This window comes from Spermophilus citellus, assembly GCF_964194105.1.
Source record: "Spermophilus citellus genome assembly, chromosome: 3".
Classification (NCBI taxonomy): domain Eukaryota; kingdom Metazoa; phylum Chordata; class Mammalia; order Rodentia; family Sciuridae; genus Spermophilus; species Spermophilus citellus.
The window spans coordinates 77,046,941-77,067,561 of record NC_138184.1 but is presented as its reverse complement, the minus strand read 5'-3'; the positions used below and the strand labels follow the sequence as shown (position 1 = coordinate 77,067,561).

General features: G+C 51.5%; 1 protein-coding gene across 7 annotated transcripts in view; it reads right to left on the bottom strand.

Moving 5' to 3' along the window:
- The window catches only part of ACACB (acetyl-CoA carboxylase beta), a 125,411-nt gene that overhangs the window by 50,039 nt on the left and 54,751 nt on the right, over positions 1 to 20,621 (bottom strand). For all 7 annotated transcript variants that reach the window (XM_081286017.1, XM_081286015.1, XM_081286016.1 and 4 more), the window contains 11 exons: positions 15,993 to 16,202; positions 15,516 to 15,686; positions 13,748 to 13,909; positions 11,505 to 11,668; positions 9,210 to 9,360; positions 9,025 to 9,128; positions 7,444 to 7,525; positions 4,599 to 4,744; positions 3,518 to 3,668; positions 1,459 to 1,593; positions 465 to 611 (listed from right to left, as the gene is read on the bottom strand). In XM_081286017.1, the coding sequence (XP_081142143.1) occupies positions 465 to 611; positions 1,459 to 1,593; positions 3,518 to 3,668; positions 4,599 to 4,744; positions 7,444 to 7,525; positions 9,025 to 9,128; positions 9,210 to 9,360; positions 11,505 to 11,668; positions 13,748 to 13,909; positions 15,516 to 15,686; positions 15,993 to 16,202 (1,623 nt within the window). The remainder of the gene's footprint in view (positions 1 to 464; positions 612 to 1,458; positions 1,594 to 3,517; positions 3,669 to 4,598; positions 4,745 to 7,443; positions 7,526 to 9,024; positions 9,129 to 9,209; positions 9,361 to 11,504; positions 11,669 to 13,747; positions 13,910 to 15,515; positions 15,687 to 15,992; positions 16,203 to 20,621) is intronic.

Below are 20,621 nucleotides of genomic sequence, written 5' to 3'. Positions count from 1 at the left end.
GGAAGGTCTATGATTGGGGACCTCCGTGTTTCTCTTGGGACCCTGGGATGGTGGCTGGTGAGGACAGTGTCTCTGAACTAAGTGTCTTCCTGCTGGTGTCATTAAGAGGGCTGTCCCACCCAGCAACCCGAGAGGCTAAGGCAGGAGGATCAAGGTCAGCCTCAGCAACTTAGTGAGGGCTGGGAAATGAGCCCCCCTGGGTTCAATGCCCAGCACCAAAAAGGTGGGGCAGGGCTGGCCACACCCACAGACTCCTCCCTAACTTCGTGAACTCAGGTAACTAACATCAGCTGATCACGGAGAAGGAAATGCACCCCAAAACTTACAAACTGAGGAATTCCCTGAGGAAACTATCCTTTACAGAAACAAGAGAGGACTGTTTTCTCATTCCATGTTCCAAAAAAGCCCTCTGATGTCACAGAGTGAGCCTTTCGGACCGCACCTGCTCTTCACAGGGGACCTACCTTTATGCTAAAGATAGGCTCTGGCAGGCAGTAGCCGCTCATGATGTTGGTCAGGTTGCCCAGGACGCTGTGGAACACCTGGTGCAGCTTCTCCCCCAGGATGGGCAGGGTGGGCTGGGCGGGCAGCTCTCCCGTGAAGGGCTGTGCCTGGTGAGGGACAAGAGGGGCGGGTCACAGAAGCCCTGAACCCGATGAGACTCGACAAGCCGGGGCATGAGGCAGATGGATGGGCTCCCACAGACCTGATCTAGGAGGGTGAACCCCAAGAACCAACAGGAGAAAAGGCTGCACCAGGATTTGGGGTTGCTGAATTTGTGCCATGACCACGTGTCCCAACTCAGCCCCTCCACAAATGTCCCAGCGTTACTGATTCAGACTCCAAACCGTTTTAGAAGTCGTTATATTTTTTTTTCTTATTTTGCTTTGCTTTGTAATGAAGACCATTTCCCTATTTTCTCTGTTCATTTCCACTGTCTAGTGAGTGACAAAGGCCCGGCAGGATGAAAACCTCATGGAAACAGAACCGAGTTTTGGAAATTATCATAAACGTTCAGCCTCAGGCAACCAGGAGGAAAAATCACCAGCTCCCCAGAGCGGCAACAGGACTCAATACAGCCATGTATGTGCTAGTTCATCCTACGAAGGTCCGCTGGCACCCACGTGGTTGGGACAGGCCGTCCTCCAAGTCTGGAACACCCGGTCTCCTGCCCAACCCTCGCCACCCTGCAGGCTCCTTCTCCCCTGTGAGCTGACTTGAGGGGACCCCCTCTGCAGTCAGCTGCTGGCTTCTACACTAGGTCCCCACAGCCGAGGCCAAAGGCAACCGTTCTCACTGCGATTATGAGGCCAAACGGCATCCTGTGCCCATCCGTCTCCCAGGAGTTCACATGAGCCTCAGATTTCTGTGACCCTGCAGGGACTTGGGGGTGGCCAGGTCCTGCCTCACCAACCCAGCACAGGAAACTCTGGCTGACAGGGGTCCCGCTGCACATACCGGGTGCACTTTAGAGGGGTCATCGAGCTCCAGCCTGGCCACCACGCAGCCGGCTTCCAGCACGGCTCCCGGCCGCTTGATGTACTTCACCCGGCCGCTTTCCTGCACGTTCAGGGTCATGATCATCTTCATCACCTGTTGGGCAAAGAGAAGTAGGACAGAGACAACGGGGACCGCTGGTGGGTGGCACCCTGAGCCACCCAGAACCAGGGACTGCAGAGCAGGGGCTGTGACCTAGGACGGAGAGACTCCCAGCAGCACTCAGCAGAAAGGGGGAGACCCCACATTAGGGCGAGCCCGCCGCGGACCAGGCTGCTCTGGGCCCGGACTCTCAACCCGCAAAGCCTGCCCTGACAGGGGCACTGGTATGTCTTCGCTGCTTTCTCTAGTTCTTGTTTTTGGTTGCAGAGCCCTGGGCTGTGCATGCCAGGCGAGTGTCTGACAATGAGCTACTCCTCCGACCCTAGGAACCTTGATTCTCCCTGGGCTTGTAGGTTGACTTGGCTTGTAGGTTGCTTCTCACAGAACCCAGGGCCTCGCCCACACTGGGCCACCCGCCCCCTCGCTTGTCTTGACATTTATTCTCAAAGGCAGGCCTCTCCCCCAGAAATACAGAGCAGGCATACTGCATCAAGTGATCAGTGTTCGGGGACGTGCCCCACAACAGGGTTTCAGTCATCAACAGGCCAATCATGACAGCAGGGCCCAAAGAGGTAAAAACTTCCCCTCTCCCAGGGACATGGTGGCCATCCTAAGGTCACAGTGCAAGACACTAATCATCTGAGGTGATTGCTGGTGTGAAAAACCTACGTGCTGCCCTGTGAGGACCGCAAAAGCAGAGCACAAGCACGCGCAGCATGTCACACTGTGACGACATCACAGGGCCGTTGACTGGTTGATGTATTCACTACGCTCTCTATGGGTGTTTGACAACAACAACAAAAAGATCACAACAGTCTGCTGTGCCCACCAGCAGCCGCCTCCTGTATCTCACATCTCGAGGCCATGTGGGGCGACTGGCCCACACCATCCAGGCCATGCAAGGTCACTGTGTGACATCTGCGTGAGGAAGAAACCGTCTGACGATACGGTTTTCAGAACCTGCTCCTCCTATGTGCTGTGTGAATCAAACACTCTGTCACCAGTTCCTGGGGCACAAGCTCCTGAGAGGCCTTGGGGGTGCTCTGTGGGATGGGGGACCGGCTCATGGAAGGGCCAGCAGCCCACAGCTCGCCTCCCCACCTCCCCGGGGTCTGCAGACGTGACTGGCGGAGGATTTGTCCGCATGGTCCCAGCTTCAGACAGTCAGGGCAGTGCTGCCCCGGCAGGTCACAGCTCGGGCACCCAAGTCAGCCAGGCCAGGGCTGAAACCCAAGATCTCCAAACGCCACCTCTGTGATTTCCAGACAGTGCCTTCCCCTCTCTGAGCCTCAGTTTCTCCAACTGTGAAATGGGACTCGTGAGTCACACCCCAGGGCTCTCGAGAGGACAGCGCGCGATGAGGCACCCATCCTGTGGCGGGAGTCTGAGACACCGCTCACCTCCCTGCTGGGTTTGCGTTGCTGTTGTCCTTTTTCCTGGGCATGGCGAGGAGGCCAAGTTCAAGTCCTGACTTTGGGTGACCTTGAGCACATTCCTTGGCTTTCTTTTTTTTGGTACTGTGGATTGAACTCAGGGCACTCACCACGGAGCCCTATCCCAGCCCTATTTTGTATTTTATTTAGAGACAGGGCCTCACTGAGTTGCTTAGGACCTTGCTGCTTGCTGAGGCTGGCTTTGAGCTCGCCATCCTCTTGCCTCTGCCTCCCGAGCTGTTGGGATGACTTCCTTGGCCTTCTTGAGCCTGATCTTTTTCACATGTAAAACGAGGATCACATTTGTGCCCCTTCCCATGGTTGCTGGGAAGGTTGAAGAAATAGAGAGGTCAAGTGCTCAGGCCAGCACCTGCCCACGGTAAGGACTTCCCAAACCCTACACTCGCTGCATCCTGAGGGGGCCTCAGTTCTCACTCGTCCCTGGGCCCAGATTTCCCCTCTGAATGCTGCGTGGCATCAGTCACCTCCATCTCGGCGTAGCTGCTCCCCGCCTCCACATGGCCGCCGTCCTCCACCGTGTACTGCGTCAGCTTCCCGGCCGAGGGGGACCGCAGGATGGTGGGATCGTTCTCCTTCTCAAACACGCACGTCTTGTTGCCGATGGTGATTCGGTAACTGGGAGAGAGGAGGAGCAGGTAGAGGGACAGATGAGGACCCTCGGCCCCACAAGCCCGAGGCAGCTTCCCCTGAAGGTGGCCACGCGTGACACCCTCTGAGCAGCAGTGGGGACTCCATGGTTTCAAATGGGGACATTTGACCATTACCATGGAGATACTGAAAGTGAGTTGGGGAAGAAAAACAGGTGTTTCTTTTCACCCTGGCTGAAAACTAGAGCCTTTTACTGATAAATCCCAACAGGTCCCGGCACCGAGAAAGCCGTCGATAAACGTTACTCGATCCATCTTAGATTCCAACTCCTCTCCTTGCCTCTGAACTGGGGAGCGCATGCGTTTGAGTAGAACCTACATAACCTTGCATGTTCTTGGTGGAAAGAACTCAGCTTAGAAAAGAGATGACGACATCCCTCAGGCAGGCACTTAATCTGCCCTCTCCCGAAACACCGAGGCCCGAGAATTCGGCCTTCTCGGGAGCCGGAGCAGGGGGTCGCTGGCCTGTGTTCCACCCTCCGTTCTCTGTGGCTGGAGATGTGCTGCCTGCTCTGCAAGGGTCACCAACATGTGTGATCTCAGAATGATCAGATGAGCTGGAGGGTGCCCCACGTCCACCAGGGCAGCAGGCGCGCCGTCATGCACCTCCCAGGCCACAGAGCTGGGAGCCCTGCCCCGTTCAGCTCTGAACCCCTCTAGGAAGGTGCTCTAGGAAGGTCCCTAGGAAGGTGCTCCCCGCCTGGGAGCCCTCCCTGAAAGCCTGGCAGTGGCACGAGTTCCAGGCAGGAGGGGACCCTCCCCAGGCACCCCCGGGACTCCCCAGGGAAGGCCTCGTCCACAGACCTGTGCACAGGCCAGCTCTGCAGTTTGGACACCCTGTGCACACCCTGCCTGCCGTGGGCCTTGGTGTCCCCTGTGGGCCCGGGCCCCCGCGCACCTGTCCACTTCCTCCTTCAGGTACGTGGTGTAGCTGTTGCCGTTGTAGGACAGCAGCAGCCCGCCGTCGTTCAGCCGGTGGGCGTCGATCTCAATGTGGCAGCCGTTCATGATGAGGACGAACATGGTCAGAGACTGCCGGGCCACCTGTGGGGACAGGCGTGTGTCATCACCTGGACTCAGGATGTGCCCACACGGCTCCTCACACCGTGGGAAAGAGCAGGCTCTGCAGGAAGGGTGGGGGGCTCCCCCTCTAGCCCTCGTCCTCATTCACCCCAAGGGAGCGGCTGCGGGACTGGCAGGGCTGGTGGGGCCTGGAGTCCACGGTGCCAACTGCAGACACACGTCCTACCTGGCCATCTCTCCTGGGATGTCCACCCTCCGGGGCTGGGGGCTCCCTTCTAGTTCCCATCACCAAGCGCCAGCCCTGAGCAAGGCTGCGGGTGGCAGGGTTGGGGGCTCATCACACTCTGGGTTAAGCAGCCCTGGAGACCCCCCAGTGGCCTGGTTCCATAGACTGTTTATGTAGCCCCCAAGCCCCCCAGTTTCCTATGCTAAAACCTAACCTCAAATGCAATGGTGGGAGGGGGGCCTTTGGTGGTGATCAGGCCAGGAGAATGCAGTCTCCATGAACGGGACCATTGACTTCCACCAAGTGACCTTAGAGAGCTCCTGTCCCCTTCTGCCACACGAGCACACAGCAAGAGAAGGCACAGCCACAAACCAGGAAGCCATCACCAGACACAGCGTCGGCTGTGCCTTGACCTTGGCCTTTCCAGCCTCCAGGACTGTGAGTACCACATTCTGCGGCTGATAAGCCACCCCATCTATGGGCAAGGACACCCCAGCATGGACTATGGCTCCGCCCCCTAGGCCCAGCTCTGCCCAGGGACACATGTGAGCTGTGGAACACTTGAGAAACGGACAGGCTACTAGGCTCTGGCCTGGCTCTGAGTTTCAGTCCCACTGAAATACCCGCCCACCTGACCTGCGGGTCATCGTGTGTTTTGAAATGGGCATCCCCAGGACCCACGACCAACAAAATACAGATTTTGACAAGATAGCCAGGAATACAGGAATACGGATGGCAACATTATTTGTGATAATAATAAAAACTGCCATGAAACCAGCATCCAATCTTGTCACCTTTGTTGTGGAAAAGCCCAGACCCTCTCGGTCCAATCTGGTGACCCCCTAGTAATATGGCCTGTTTAAATTAATCCAAATTAAATAAAATGTAAAATCCAGTTCCTCGTTCACCCTCGCCACATTTCAGGTGCCCCGTGGGACCCTGACCAAGTGAACAGCATAGCTACATCTCCATCACCACGGAAAGTCCTGCTGGACAACACGCCAGAGACCAAACTGGCTTTGGAGGAAACTTGTTCATGACTTTAGGTATCACAGCAGGAAAATGATTTGCACCATGATCTCTGCTAACACACTAAGAGAGTCCGCCTCCACGCAGCAGTGAAGAATCGTTTGAGTTTTGTGACTCCGTGGACTTGTTTGAAACTTTAAAGTTTTCTACAATTAGATTGTGCCACATTGAAAATCAGGTTGGTAGGACCCAGGGGCCCAAAGGACACCTTTTAAAAAACCTTGGGGGGGGGGACAAAAATGTAGACGGAGAGTACCTCCCAAGGACAACGCATTTGTTTGCCTAGACTCAAAGTCTCTGTGTGCTCAGAAATAATAAAAGTCAAGTCAAGGAAAATAAAATTGTGCCTCAGAAACAGACTCAGGTTCGGTCCTCTTCCCACCCCCCAAAACACGAGGCTGGAAGTGCCAGGCAGGCCACTGCTTCCAGGGGGACATTCAGTACCTGCAGCTGCATTGGAGACCCTGGCACACATGCATGGCTCACCCAGCCCATGTGGACCCCGGGCCTCATGCTGTGCCTGCACACATCAGGTCTCCTCTGGGCTGAGTGGACCTTCAGTGTCACGGGAAGGCTAACTAGACACCTCCGAGAGAGGACAGCCACCAGAGGAAGCCTCAGAAACGCTGATGATGAACCCCAGAATGTGCACATAGATTCCAGGTGCGGAATGCAGAACTAAACCAGACTCCCAGGCCTTGGGAATGACCGTGGGCCAGGCCAGCTCAGAGAAGGCTCTGCTCATTTGGGGGGACAAACGACCTCCCCAAACTCCTGACTTTCCTGCAACCTCAGAATGTGACCTTGTTTGGAAACTGGATCTTTGCAGATGTAAACAGTTAAGATGAAATCAGGTTGGGTCAGGATGGGCCCTAAATTCAATCTAATGGTGCTCCTATAAAAGGGGAAGAGATGGAGACACAGGTGCGGACCCAGAAGCAATGTGAAGAGACAGCTCTCTCTGTCTCTCTCTCTCTCTCTCTCTCTCACACACACACACACACACTCAGAGGCCGTGTGAAAGCACAGTCGGTCAGCAGTGGTTTAGTCCCAAGGAAACACCAACGACAGCCAGCCACCGGAACCCCTCGAGGCCAGAGGTCCCTCCCTAGCACCATAAGAGAGACCGCTGCCCAGCTGGCACCTGGACTTTAGACCTCTGGCCTCCAGACCGTGGAAAATAAACTGCTGTTGTTTCAAGTCTCCGCTGGGTAGCATGTTGCTCCAGCAGCCACAGGAGATCACCAAATGGTGCCACTGTGACCTCTGCACACCACCCGGCCCTACGCTTTCAGAAAACCAGTGTTTAGGTTTCAGAGTCATGAAGGAACTACTCAGGGATTCCCGAGGAACACAGTGGCTCAGACCGAGCAGGAGAAAATCCGCTCCAGGATGTTCACCCACCACGAGGAACAAACCCCCTGCGGCCCCCAGAGCGCTGCACCTGGAAGCCCAAGGGCTATACCTTGAGAATGTACTTGATACCCCCGTAGATTAGCTCCACGTCCACGAGGTTCAGCAGAGAAGCCGCTGGGAGGACCTGGCCCCTGGAAGACAAGGCAGACCCATGACAGCCTGGGGAGGGGCCGAGCACGCCCCAGCCACCCCGGGGTCTAAAAATATCCCCAGGGGCAGGAGGTGCCACTCAGTGCTGGGCATGCATAAGGCCCTGGGTTCAAGCCCCAGTGACCCGCTGCAAAGAGGAAAGAAAAACATCACCCACCTCTTTGACCTTCCCAAGCACCGAGAGCCTGACTGTGCTAAAAGGCTAAGTCTGATTAAAAGACTTAGATCCTGCACACCTGTCATTCCAGTGACTCAGGAGGCTGAGGCAGGAGGATGCAAGTTCAAGGCCAGCCTCAGCTACTCAGTGAGACCCTCAGCAACTTAGAGAGATCCTGTCTCAAAATAAAAATAAAAAGGGGCTGGGGATGTGGCTCAGAGGTAAAGCGCCCTTGGGTTCAATTCCCAGCTCTCTCTCCATCCCCTCAAATATTAAAAATTAAAAAAAACTTTAAAAAATCAGCATTTGTCCAAGAATGTAAAAATCTACAAAAGCTTCTCAGGAGCAAAATCCACAACGGCTTCTTCTCAGAAAAACTCCCCGTGTGGGGACGTGTCACCTGCTACGGAAGAAACCAGAGAGGAGACGGTGATTCTATTCCTGCTCAAAGCACGACAGCTGAGCAGTGACAAGCTTTCCACCTGTTCAGCCTTTTTAGTGTCCTTGGCCTGTCACGGTGGTCCTCAATGGGAGGAGACGCTGCTCCTACCCTGGGACATTTGGCAATATCTGGGGACACAAGTTACTGTCCCATGGATGCTGCCATCACCCTGAAAGGCACAGGACGGTCCCCACCCACCATGACCCAGCTCAAAATGTCGCTGGTGCTGAGGTGGGAACCTGGCTGTCCAGACAGCACGTGGCCACTCTCCATTCTAGTCCAGGTCACAGGTCCCCTGTGGAGCTGGGGAGGGTCTGGGAAAGATGGCCTTTGACCCACTCTGCTTTTCAATCTACCTCCACCCAAGTCTTACAATGCCCCTTACACAACCCCACAGGGACGTGCACATGACTGACTGCAAGGTTACTGTCGCCTGGCCTCAAGAGTCCCACCCCACCCCTGCCCGCCCCACAAGACCCTCCCCCGCCCAGGCTCAGAAGCCCAGTCTTGTTTTGGGGGGGTTTTTTGTTGGTTTTGTTTTGTTTTTTTGGACTGAGGATTGAACCCAGGGGCACTTAACTACTAAGCCACATCCCAGCCGTTTTTTTATTTAGAGACAGGGTCTCACTGAGTTGCTGAGGCTGGCTGTGAACTCCAGATCCTCCTGACTCAGCCTCAGCCTCCCAAGGCACTGGGATGACAGGCCTGTGACATCATACCCAGAGGCAGCCCAGGTTTATCTGAGGAATTTCATGAAGGTAAACAGGTAGAAAGGGCTCACCACTACCTGGTGACCGGCTGGCCACCCCAATAAAGCCCGTCTCGCCTTTCGGGCCACCAACACACCTCACAAGAGGAAAGGGACGGATCGCACACCCTACCTTTCCAGGGAGTGCAGGAAATCCGTCATGCAGGTTCTGAACATCGCATCAGCCACATTCAAGGCCCCGCACACCACCCCGAGCATGACGTCCGGCTTCTCCGCCTAGGAAAGACTCCCTGTCTCAGTGTCTGCCGGGCGCTGCAGTCCCGGGCACCTGGAGGGCAGACGTGGGCAGACCTCTACCTGCACTTTCTCAGCAATAAGGTGGTCCAACCACCCAGTGTCTATGTCGTTGTTCTGGAAGCTCTCGGTCTCCAAGAGGTTAATGAGGTATTCCACGGTGGTCCTGAAGTCCCCCCGGATGGACAGTTCCTTCAAAGCCACCACCATGTTCCTGGAGGGGAAAAGCACGAGTGGTTGACGAATTCAGACAGAGTCCTCGGGACACCTCATGATGGGTTTCCAGAGTGCCAGAGCCACCAGGAGTTGGAGGGGGTCCTGGGTCAGATGACCAGAGTGTCAGCCTCAGTATCCTCATGGACTGAGTGACCTCGGGCAGGTGACCTAACCTCTCTGGCCCTCAGTTCCTCATCTGTAAAATGGGGGAATAACCCTGACATCATGCGGGTGTTTGAGGATTAAAATGACACACCCCCGTGTAGAGTGACCAGTCGTTAATCTGTGAACATGATTCGATATCATTGTGATTATAATCAACTACAAAAATAATTAATGATTGAGAGAGGAAGGGACAGCCTCTCTGCTCATCACCGAGCCGTCTCCCCCTTGACCTATTCAAGTCTCCTCCTGGTCCCAGAGCTGGAGCCGCCCTCTGAAGGGCCACTGTTACCCCCCAGCTGTGCCTGAGGACCACCTGCCCATGATGGCAGTTACCGGACTCAGGGCCCAGCAGGCTCTGTAGCTCCCTCCCCCAAACCCAGCCTCCAACTGCAAAGGGCACAGGTCACAGGGTGGAGATCCCCATTCCCTGGGGGACCACAGCCTGTCTGGAGGACTGAAGGGGAAGGCCAGGGACTGAACACGTGTCTTCCAGTAGAGGGAGCTTCCCGCAGGCAGTGTCCCCAGCCGTCAGCAGGCAAGGGAAGAGGAGGGGAGAATGGAGACAGAGGGGTCAAACAGGATGTCAGGTGTGGTCGGAACTGAAGATGAAGCCACCAGCCTCCAAGGCCACTGACTCGCCCCAGCTAGCTGGGGCCTACCCCACTTCAGAGGGCCCACGTCCAGAGAAACCAGCTCCAGGAAAACCAAGACTACTGAGCCCCCAGGCGGCCTCTGTCAGCCATGAGGAAAGCTGTTGGAATCGGGGGCGCTGACGGCCATGCTGGGTCAAGTCATTCCATCCCGGGGGCTGGCTGCTCAGCGCCTCCCACCTCCTCCCGTGAGCCTTATTTGCTGCAAACAGTCCTTGGTGAACCTCAAGACCGCCATGTCCATTGGGCATAATGAAAATGAATACTCTAAGCTGCCAAGGAGGCCTGATCACGGAAACCACCAACTCCACTCAGTTCATCAGCAGCCAAGCGCCAGGTCAGAGGCTAAGGGTTTGTAAATGAAATGCCCACAACGCCTGTGCGCTGTGTCACTGTGAAGGGCAGTCAGCCACCCACACGAGGCTTAATTACAACAGGAGCCGGTGCGTCTCTTCTGGTGCCCAGGTAAGGTGTGCCGTTTCAGAACCTGAGTGTCCCGTGTCGATGTCAGATTTCTCAGCTCTGCAGAAACCAGGAGAACTTGGACTTGGCTCCACCTGGAACCCAGGCCTGCAGTCACAGGCCTCAGAGTGGTGACCGGCACCCAGCAGAACCGCCCCCTGCCCCCCCGAATTTAGTCTGAGCCATGAATACAGCCAATGAGGGAACTCTTTACGAGCTAGGTTTCAAGCTTTAATTCAGCTGCCCCACTCGGCCCCTTCTAAATTCTTGGCATCACCTTGAAACATCCTTTGGGTCTCCCTCAAGTGAGACCCCTTACAAGCCCAAGATCTAATGGCTTAATCCCCAAACACCAAAGGCCAAATGTTCTCCCTGATGTGCGGACGTGAACAGGAGTTGGAGAGGGTCCTGGGTCAGATGGCGGGAGGTGGGGGGACAGAATTTCCCTGGATTAGTCAAAGGGGAATGAAGGGAGGGGGATGGAATAAGAAAGACAGTAGAGTGAACCGGACAGAACTTCCCTATGTTCATAATGAATTCATGACCAGTGAAACTCCACATCATGCACAGCCACAGGAATGGGAAGTTAGACTCTGTGTAAGTAATAATATGTCAAAACACACTCTACCGTCATGTCCAACTAAAAGAACAAAATTAAAAAAAAAAAAAAGACCTGATGGGTATGCAGGGGAACTTCTGGTTCTTAAAGGAGGGAGGGAAGGAGGGAGGGAGGGGAAGGAGAGAGGGAGGGAGGGAGGAGGGGAAGGAGGGAGGGAGAGGAAGGAGGGAGGGAGGGAGGGGAGGGCACAGGGAAGGAGGGACCAGAGGAGGAGAGGAAGGAGGGAGGGAGGGAGGCGATACTGACGAAATGGCCTCTTCCCGGTTCTCGCCCCAGGAGAAGCAATGGCCAAACTGGGAATCAGCAAACTCGTGCAGGCCTCCCGTGGCAGCCACGCTGAAGTAACCCCACACGTTCTTGCTGCTGCGGAAATTCAGTTCCTGGACGGTCCCAGAGCTCGGCTTAAACCCCTGGAGCCCAGACAGGAAAGAGCAAGGTATGACAAGGCATTACTCCAGGTGTGTGCTCATCAGAATTCAGTTCTAAAAAGATCCAAGAGCCCCGACCACAGGCAAAAGCTTACGGGGATCAGCAAACACTCATAGCTCCTGCCACAGTGAGGGTAGGTCGATCCATGGGTGTATCTGTGTGAGCACCTCAATGTGATTCTTCCTTTAAAAAAATCTCTGAAACCACCACCACCAAGTTGGGACAGGGGAGATGCCAGCATCACATGGGTGAACATGGATCACGGCTGGCCTGGGTGGAGGTGCATTCTGGTTTTATACACTGCACATTTTCTATAATATCAATTTTAAATAAGCCAGGCGTGGTGGTGCACGCCTGTAATCCCAGCAACTTGAGAGGCTGAGAGGGGAGAATTAAAAGTTTGAGGCCAGCCTCAGAAATTCAGTGAGGTCTTCAGCAACTTAGTAAGACCCTGTCTCAAACTTTTAGAAAATTAACAACAAAAAAATAAGACTGGGGATACAGCTCAACAGTAAAGTGCCCCCTAGATTCAATCCACAGTATCAAAACAAAAAAAAAATTAAAAATACAATTGTAGAGTGCGGGCTAAGGGTACAGCTCAGTGGCAGAGACTTGCCCAGCATATTTAAGGCCCTAGGTCCCATGGGCACCGTGGGCCCATGACACATGGCTGATTTCCTTTCTGAAGGTGGTAAGGGTGGGTGAACATGGAGCCCTCCAGCTAGGGTTAGGACTCATGAATTAAGTGACAACGCGGGCGTTTGGCGGAGTACGCAGATGTGGGTGGGAGTAGAGAGCTCCCGGGTGGGTTATTTTCAACCTGATTCTCTGTCCTTCCAGGGTCCTGTGAGCAAGCCACTGACCCTCTGAAAAATTCCTGTTTGCTTATCTGCCAGAGCTGGTGTTTGGTTTGCAGCCAAAAATCCCAAACAAATCAGCTACCAGAGCCTAACATTCTTCAACCAAGCTGGGCATGTGGTGCACACCTGGAACCCAGCACTTGGCAGGCCGAGGCAGGAGGACTCCAAGTTCAAAGCCAGCCTCGGTGAGTTAGCAAGAACCTGCCTCAAAATAAGACTAAAGGAGGAGCTCAGGATTAGCTCAGTGGAAGAGCACTCCTGGATTCAATCCCCAGTACCACACATACACAAAAAAACCTAAATCAAGGGGTCGGGGACTCCCTCTTAACCCAAATTTCTTGAATATAAAGATTTAATCACTACCCAATGCGAACCTGACTCAAAATGTCACATTACCTCATTCACATGTACAATGTTTATGTCTTCATTTATCAGTTAAAAAGTATATTTAGTTCAAAAAATAAAGTAAAACATCCAGGCATGATGGTGCACGCCTGTGATCCCAGGGATCTGGGAGGCTGAGGCAGGAGGATCGAGAGTTCAAAGCCAACCTCAGCAACTTAGCGAGACCCTGTCTCTAAATTTTAAAAAAGGGCTGAGGAGGTGGCTCAGGGATTAAGCACGCTGGGTTCAATTCCCAGTACCAACAAATAAATAAATAAATGATAAAACAAATACACAAGTTTAAAACATAGTAGGTTCACGAATCCTTTGATAATCAGTAAGCATGTGTACTGTGATAGAAGCCAGTCGGTTCCTTTTCCAAGACCCAGGTAAGGACAATAAGGGACTCCCACAGGAGACAAATGCTATATTACAGCAAAAAGTGCCTGGGGCCAGAAATCAAAGGCCCTGGCTCTAAAACCAACTGTTTATCCCAGAGATGGATACTACCTTGCAAGTTGGGGCTCAGCCTGGCCTTCAGAGGTCCAGGAGTAGCAAGGGTAGGTCACCCCAACCTGTCCAGCTGTTGCACAGGTAACACCCAGAGGTTGCAATAATGTCACATGAGTGGCTAGACCAGTGCCATACACACTGTGTGTCCCATGAGCTGATAAACCATGGAACGTCCCTTCCAGACATTTCCTTTTCTATAAGCTGAGGAGCTGGACCACAGGGACCTGGAGGAGGCTGACTTCCAGGGTCAGCTCCAGGCTGGGGCATTTGAGATGGAGGAGACACAGGGTCCCCGGCACTTGCCTCATCCGGGTTTTCGCTGGTGATTCTGGCTGCAATGACGTGGCCTCGAGGCAGGGGAGGGTTTGAAGGGGTGTCAAAAGATATGGGTGTCATGCCCCATGGCGACTCTCCATACAGAAGCCGGATGTCCTTCAGCCGGTGCAGCGGCACACCCATGGCGATCTAAAACCGAAAACCCATCCCACTGGGTCAGTCCCTCTGCGATGCTGGCCCCACCACGGTGAGCGTAGGGGGGTGCAATGGAGAACTGTCACAGGCTGAGCCAGACTAGCCCCATGACACTACTACAGGGCGGCAAAGAAAGAAGAGGGCCAGGAGGCCAGACTTGGCTCCCGGGGGCAAAGGTACCGTTATGGAGAGAAGCCACATCCAGAGACCCAGGAGAAGTACAGGTAGAAGGACAGAGGGGACCCTGTTGGCCAGAAAGGTAAACGGAGGTTTGGTGAAGGGCACCGGGATCTTTGGCAGGAAAAATATGCAAAACAGAGACCCCAGCTTGATCACACGATCACATCCAACACAGGGACTCTTGGTGGGATGCGTCAGATCACAAAATCACCTCTGTGATATTCTGCCAACACGTTCAGTGTGAACCTGACACAATCAGGTGACCCAGACCTTCTGTCTGATGGCTTCAAAAGGTCAGCGCTGCGGGCTGAGGTGATGCTCGCCTGTGATCCCAGCCTCTCAGGGGCTGAGGCAGGACGATAGCAAGTTCAAGGCCAACCTAAGCAACTTAGTGAGGCCCTAAGCAACTCAGTGAGACCCTGTCTCTAAATAAAGGGGGCTGGGGATGCAGTTCAGGGGTAGAGCACCCCTGGGCTCAATCCCTCACGCCAAAATAAATGAATCAAACAAACAAAACAGCCCTAAAGAGACATCAGTGGGACCGGGGAGGTGTTTTCAATGTAGACAGTTGATTAAATAAATGTGTTGCTTGACGGCCCTAATTCCCAAGGGTGGTCACTCTATTATGGCCCTGAGCTAGAATACCCTTGTTTGGGGGACTTTATACTGATGGTTTATAGAGGCCGCCTGCCACAAAGGTTCAGTACAACCTTGTCTCAAAAGGTGGACTCCCCCAAGATAATCCCATAGGCAGACAAGTGGAGAGGGGGGAAGCACGAGTGACAATTGGTGGCTACAGATGCAGGGCGTTTGGGAGCTCATTATATCAATCTCCCAACTCTCCTGCAATTGTTTAAACTAAAAAAAATGTAAACAAAATAATTTTTTTTAAAAAAAAATCTGGTGATTGAAAGGAGAGAGAGAGGGAAGGTGACATTCATTAAAAAAAAATTGGGGAATTTCAGTTAATGCAGAGTCCTTCACTGTGGGTCACGTGTTGTCAACAGGTGTCACACTGTCCCCAAGGGAGTGGAAAATACTCTTTTTATATGTAAAGCACAGATCTATCTAGAGTCCCCAAAGAGACAGAAAGTGTATCTGGGGTGACAAAGGAAAGGGACTAGGAAAAAACGTCTGTAAATCTCCTCAGAGGGTGATAATGGGGGGTCCGAGTGTTGAGAACACCTCTCTGGGTGGAGAAAAGGGTATTCGGCTCTGAAAATGCATGAAATGCCTTCTACCGGGACCAAGTCCACAGCCTTCACCCGTGTCTTCAAGGGCTCTTGGCTGGACAAAAGGGACAAATCACTTTCCAGAAGGTTCTTAGTTGTCATAGCTCCAAATGCTACTCACACATCAAAACGGCCATTCCGCAGGGGACAGGCAGTTGAGAGAGGGCGGGAAGGACGGCCGGGCTCACCTGCAGCTGGGCGGCGGGCAGGTTGACGTCGGCGATCATCTCGGTGCAGGGATGCTCCACCTGCAGGCGCGGGTTCAGCTCCAGGAAGTGGAAGCTGCCGTCCTGGCTGTAGAGGTACTCGACTGTCCCTGCGCTCACGTAGCCCACGGTCTTGGCCAGGCGGACGGCGCACTGCAAAGACACAGAGCAGGACCCGGGGGTCCTCTCAGATAGCTGTAAACGGCAACAGCTCCCTCACCCAGGGCAGGCCGAGGACCTGTGACCTGGGAATATTTGGGGACCTCAGAGATGACCTGATCCAAAACACCCAGGAGACGCAATCGGCCCTGAAACGGGCCTCCCCCTCCTCTTCTCGGGCGCATGCCCCACTCTCCAGCCACGTGGCTACAGAAGGTCCTGGGCCACTCTGAGCTGGGATGGAGCTCTGGCAGCGCACATGCACATGCGCACACAGAAGCCCCGCTGTGTCAAACACACCTGCTCCATGAACTCCAACAGGGCCGGCGTGGCAATGGTGGCCGGAGCCTCCTCGATGATCTTCTGATGCCGCCGCTGGATGGAGCAGTCCCGCCCAAACAGCGACACCGCGTTCCCGTATTGGTCAGCGAGGACCTGGACCTCCAGGTGCCGGGCGTGCTGGGCCAGCTTCATGAGAAAGATGGGTGAGCCCGGGAGCTCACTCTGCACCTGTGGGGGAAGCAGAGCCAGCCACTCTTCATGGGGAAAGCAGCTCTGGAAGCTTCTAGAAGTTCCCAGAAGAGCTCATCTGATGACAGCAATGATGCAGTTTAGGGACTTCCCAAAGGATCTGCTGATTTTTAAATATTGTTTTCTCTCTCACATTCTCACATTGTGAAAATGTTGAAATCCCCGCCCCCAAATCTCATCTCTACATATAATACACTGATTCCGGTTTCTGGAGATCTACACCATAGTGATGATAGTTAATAATAATATGTTGTATGCTTGAAATCTACAAAGAGAAATTGCAAGTATTCTCACTAACACAGACAAAAATGGTCACCACATGAAGCAATAAATCATTCCACCACATACACATAAAATTAAGAACATCAAGTTGCATGCCTTAAATATATCCATTTTTACTTGACAATTATATCTCACAATGGGAGGAAAAGCCAGGTATGGTGGCACACGCCAGTCATCCCAGCAGCGTGGGAGGTTGAGGCAGGAGGATTGCAAGTTCAGAGCCAGACTCAGCAAAAACAAGGAGCTAAGTATCTCAGCGAGGCCTTGTCTTTAAGCGAAATACAAAATGGGGCTGGGGATGTGGCTCAGTGGTTGAGTGCCCTTGAGTTCGATCCCCAGTACCCCCCTAAAAAAAGAAATGTGGGGGGAAAGTTTGGTGTACAAACTGATTTTCTTCTACACCTGCAGTAACACATAAACAGAATATTTCTTTTAACAAAAAACAGGACAAAACACTCCCATCTGCCTTTCCCCCAGATTCCACGTGCTCCTCAGCTGGCTGTCTCTGCGGAACTCTAGACAGACTTACTCCATGCTTTTCATGGCTGAAAGATGGTCCCCTGTAGGCATGTCACCTACAGGTGTGACAGCAAATCCCATCAGTATGTACGACTCTAATGCACCAAGAAAACAAGCAGAAGGAGAGAAAAGAAGATGATGTGAAAAAAAAGGGGGGGAAGCAAGTTGCAGTCATCTATGGGATGGTTCCACCTGTACTTAAAATGATAAACTAAACTGTGCAAACGTCTAGGTCACAGTCCAGACAGAGCCGGTGCTGGAAAGAGACCAGCTGCAGCCGGCAGTCATCTGAGCAAGGAGACGGGGCTGGGAGGTGATCCTGAAAGGGACTTTTCCATTCTTGCCACGTCCCTCACTTGTGTGACTTCTTACACTAAGGACCTTCCCTAAAGCCCTCAAGAGTCTGGGGGAGGCTTGGGTGTGTGATGGTGGGGGCACACGCACTCTCTACTTGCTGACCTATTTTATGGTGACTCTAAAAGACTGTCTATGTTTTAAAAACTAAAAAGAAAAAGAGATTTTAAAATCTCTATGATACCTAAAGCAACATGGTATCCAAGACCGGATCCTGTAGCAGGAAAAGGACATTCGTGGGGAAATTCCTGAAATGCAAATCAAGTCTGCAACCAACTTAAAACCCATTATGTACCATATATGATATAAGTTGAGCTCCGTTGATGGTTTTTGTTTTGGTACCAGGGACTGAACCCAGGGACACTGAGCCACATCCCCAGCCCTTTTTTATATTTTATTTAGAGACTGGGTCCTGCTAAGTTGCCGAGGCTGGCTTTGAACTCGAGATCCTCCTGCCTCAGCCTCCTGGGATGACATGCGTATGCCACCAAACTTGGCCCATTTAAGGTTTTATAGGCATCCTACATAGGGGACGCTGGGACATAATGGATTAACAGAAACAGTCCTCTAGGTTCACCTCTCAGCTTTGACAGATGGGGCAGTAGTCAAGAGTGGGCCAGTGGGGGACGGGGAGCAGGGATCTCTGTCCTGCTGCTGAAACTTTCCTACAAATCTAAATCCTTTGCCTCCGAGTCCCACTAAAAACGCTGTATACCTCACAAGATAACCAGGTAGCAAAGCCACTACATTCTTTATGTGACACAATTTGCCGTGAGCAATGGCACTGGTGAAACCTGCCTAGTAAGCAATTTCTTGATATGGACCAAGGGCACGCAACTTAGCTCAGTCTGTCTCCCTAGGACTTTCTCTAAGAAAAGAACTCAGAAGAGGAAAATAGCTAAGCATGATTTATAGTATTAAATAATATGGAGTTGTTGTTTTTTTTAAGTATATGCTTTTAGTTATATAGATGGACACAATACCTTTATTTTATTTATTTATATGCAGTGCTGAGGATCGAATCCAGGGCCTCACACATGCTAGCACGCTCCCACTGAGCTACATCCTCAGCCCTAGTGATGCTCGTGATACTTGCTATGTTTTGAATATGGCTTGTCCCTTCTGAAATTCAGACAGGAGTCTAACTCCCATTGTGAGCTTAAGAGGAGTAACCGGACTATGGTGTCTGGAGGGGAGGCCTTTGGGAGGTGGTTACAATTACGTAAGATCATCAGAGTGAGGGCCCCATGATCAAACGTTGGTGGCCTTATAAAAAGAAAGAGACCCAAGGGACATGTGCGCATGTACATACACATACACACACACACACACACACACACACACACACACACACACACACTCACTCCCTTGTCTACACCCATGTGATACCCTGAGGCACCTTGAGACTGTGCCAGTAAGAAAGCCATCATATGATGCAGCCCCTCAGCGTCAGACCATTGTGACCTGAAATAGATACCTCTTTTCTTTAGAGCAATACCAGTTAGCAACACCCAGTTAATAGCAACAGAAAACAGATTAAGACAATTCTACAGAACACAATAGATTATTCATAACAAGGTAATTGGAAATAAGCTAAACATTTAGCAGAGAAGAAGTACTTTCATAAGTTTTTTTTTTACAATGGCATGTGGAATATGTATCATCATAAAAGTAACTGAGGATTGGAATAACATGGTGAAAATGTTCAAGATCTATCATTTAGAAACTTTTTTATGGAGAAGAAAATTTTGTATGGGCCAATATAACTTTATCAGATGTACACGTGAACAAGTCTAGAAGAAAACCTAGAAATGTTTAAATAGTTTTAAGAGTGGGAGAATGGCCAGTATAATTTTTCTTTTTATAAGGAATAGAATACACAAAATTTATTACATGCCTAGGCATGGGAGCATTAGACCCCAGTATAATTGTTTTTAAGACATTGCTAGTAACATGCATACTGTTTTAAAGAAAAAATTAGCTTCAAGTAAAAAAAAAAAATAGACAGTTCTCACAATTGAAATTGATCATATAGAAATGTTAAAAACTCCAATATTCCTAAATTTACATAACAATAGGAACAAATTTTTACTCCTCACACTTCAGATAGAGCCCTAATATCCAGAGCATACAAAGAACTCAAAAAATTAGACAATAAGATAACAAATAACCCAATCAACAAATGGGCCAAGGACCTGAACAGACACTTCTCAGAGGAGGACATACAATCAATCAACAAGCACATGAAAAAATGCTCACCATCTCTAGCAGTCAGAGAAATGCAAATCAAAACACCCTAAGATACCATCTCACTCCAGTAAGATTGGCAGCCATTATGAAGTCAAACAACAACAAGTGCTGGCGAGGATGTGGGGAAAAGGGTACTCTTGTACATTGCTGGTGGGACTGCAAATTGGTGCGGCCAATTTGGAAAGCAGTATGGAGATTCCTGGGAAAGCTGGGAATGGAACCACCATTTGACCCAGCTATTGCCCTTCTCAGACTATTCACTGAAGACCTTAAAAGAGTGTACTACAGGGATACTGCCACATCGATGTTCACAGCAGCACAATTCACAATAGCTAGACTGTGGAACCAACCCAGATGCCCTTCAATGGATGAATGGATTAAAAAAATGTGGCATCTATACACCATGGAGTATTACGCAGCACTAAAAAATGACAAAATCATGGAATTCGCAGGGAAATGGATGGCACTAGAGCAGATTATGCTTAGTGAAGCAAGCCAATCCCTAAAAAACAAATACCAAATATCTTCTTTGATATAATGAGAGCAACTAAGAATAGAGCAGGGAGGAAGAGCAGGAAGAAAAGATTAACATTAAACAAAGACATGAGGTGGGAGGGAAAGGGAGAGAAAAGGGGAATTGCATGGAAATGGAGAGAGACCCTCATTGTTATACAAAATTACATATAAGAGGTTGTGAGGGGAATGGGAAAATAAACAAGGAGAGAAATGAATTACAGTAGATGGGGTAGAGAGAGAAGATGGGAGGGGAGGGGAGGGGGGATAGTAGGGGATAGGAAAGGTAGCAGAATACAACAATTACTAATAGGGCATTATGTAAAAATGTGGATGTCTAACCGATGTGATTCTGCAATCTGTATTTGGGGTAAAAATGGGAGTTCATAACCCACTTGAAGCTAATACATGAAATATGATATGTCAAGAGTTTTGTAATGTTGTGAACAACCAATAAAAAAAATTTACATAACATTCTGC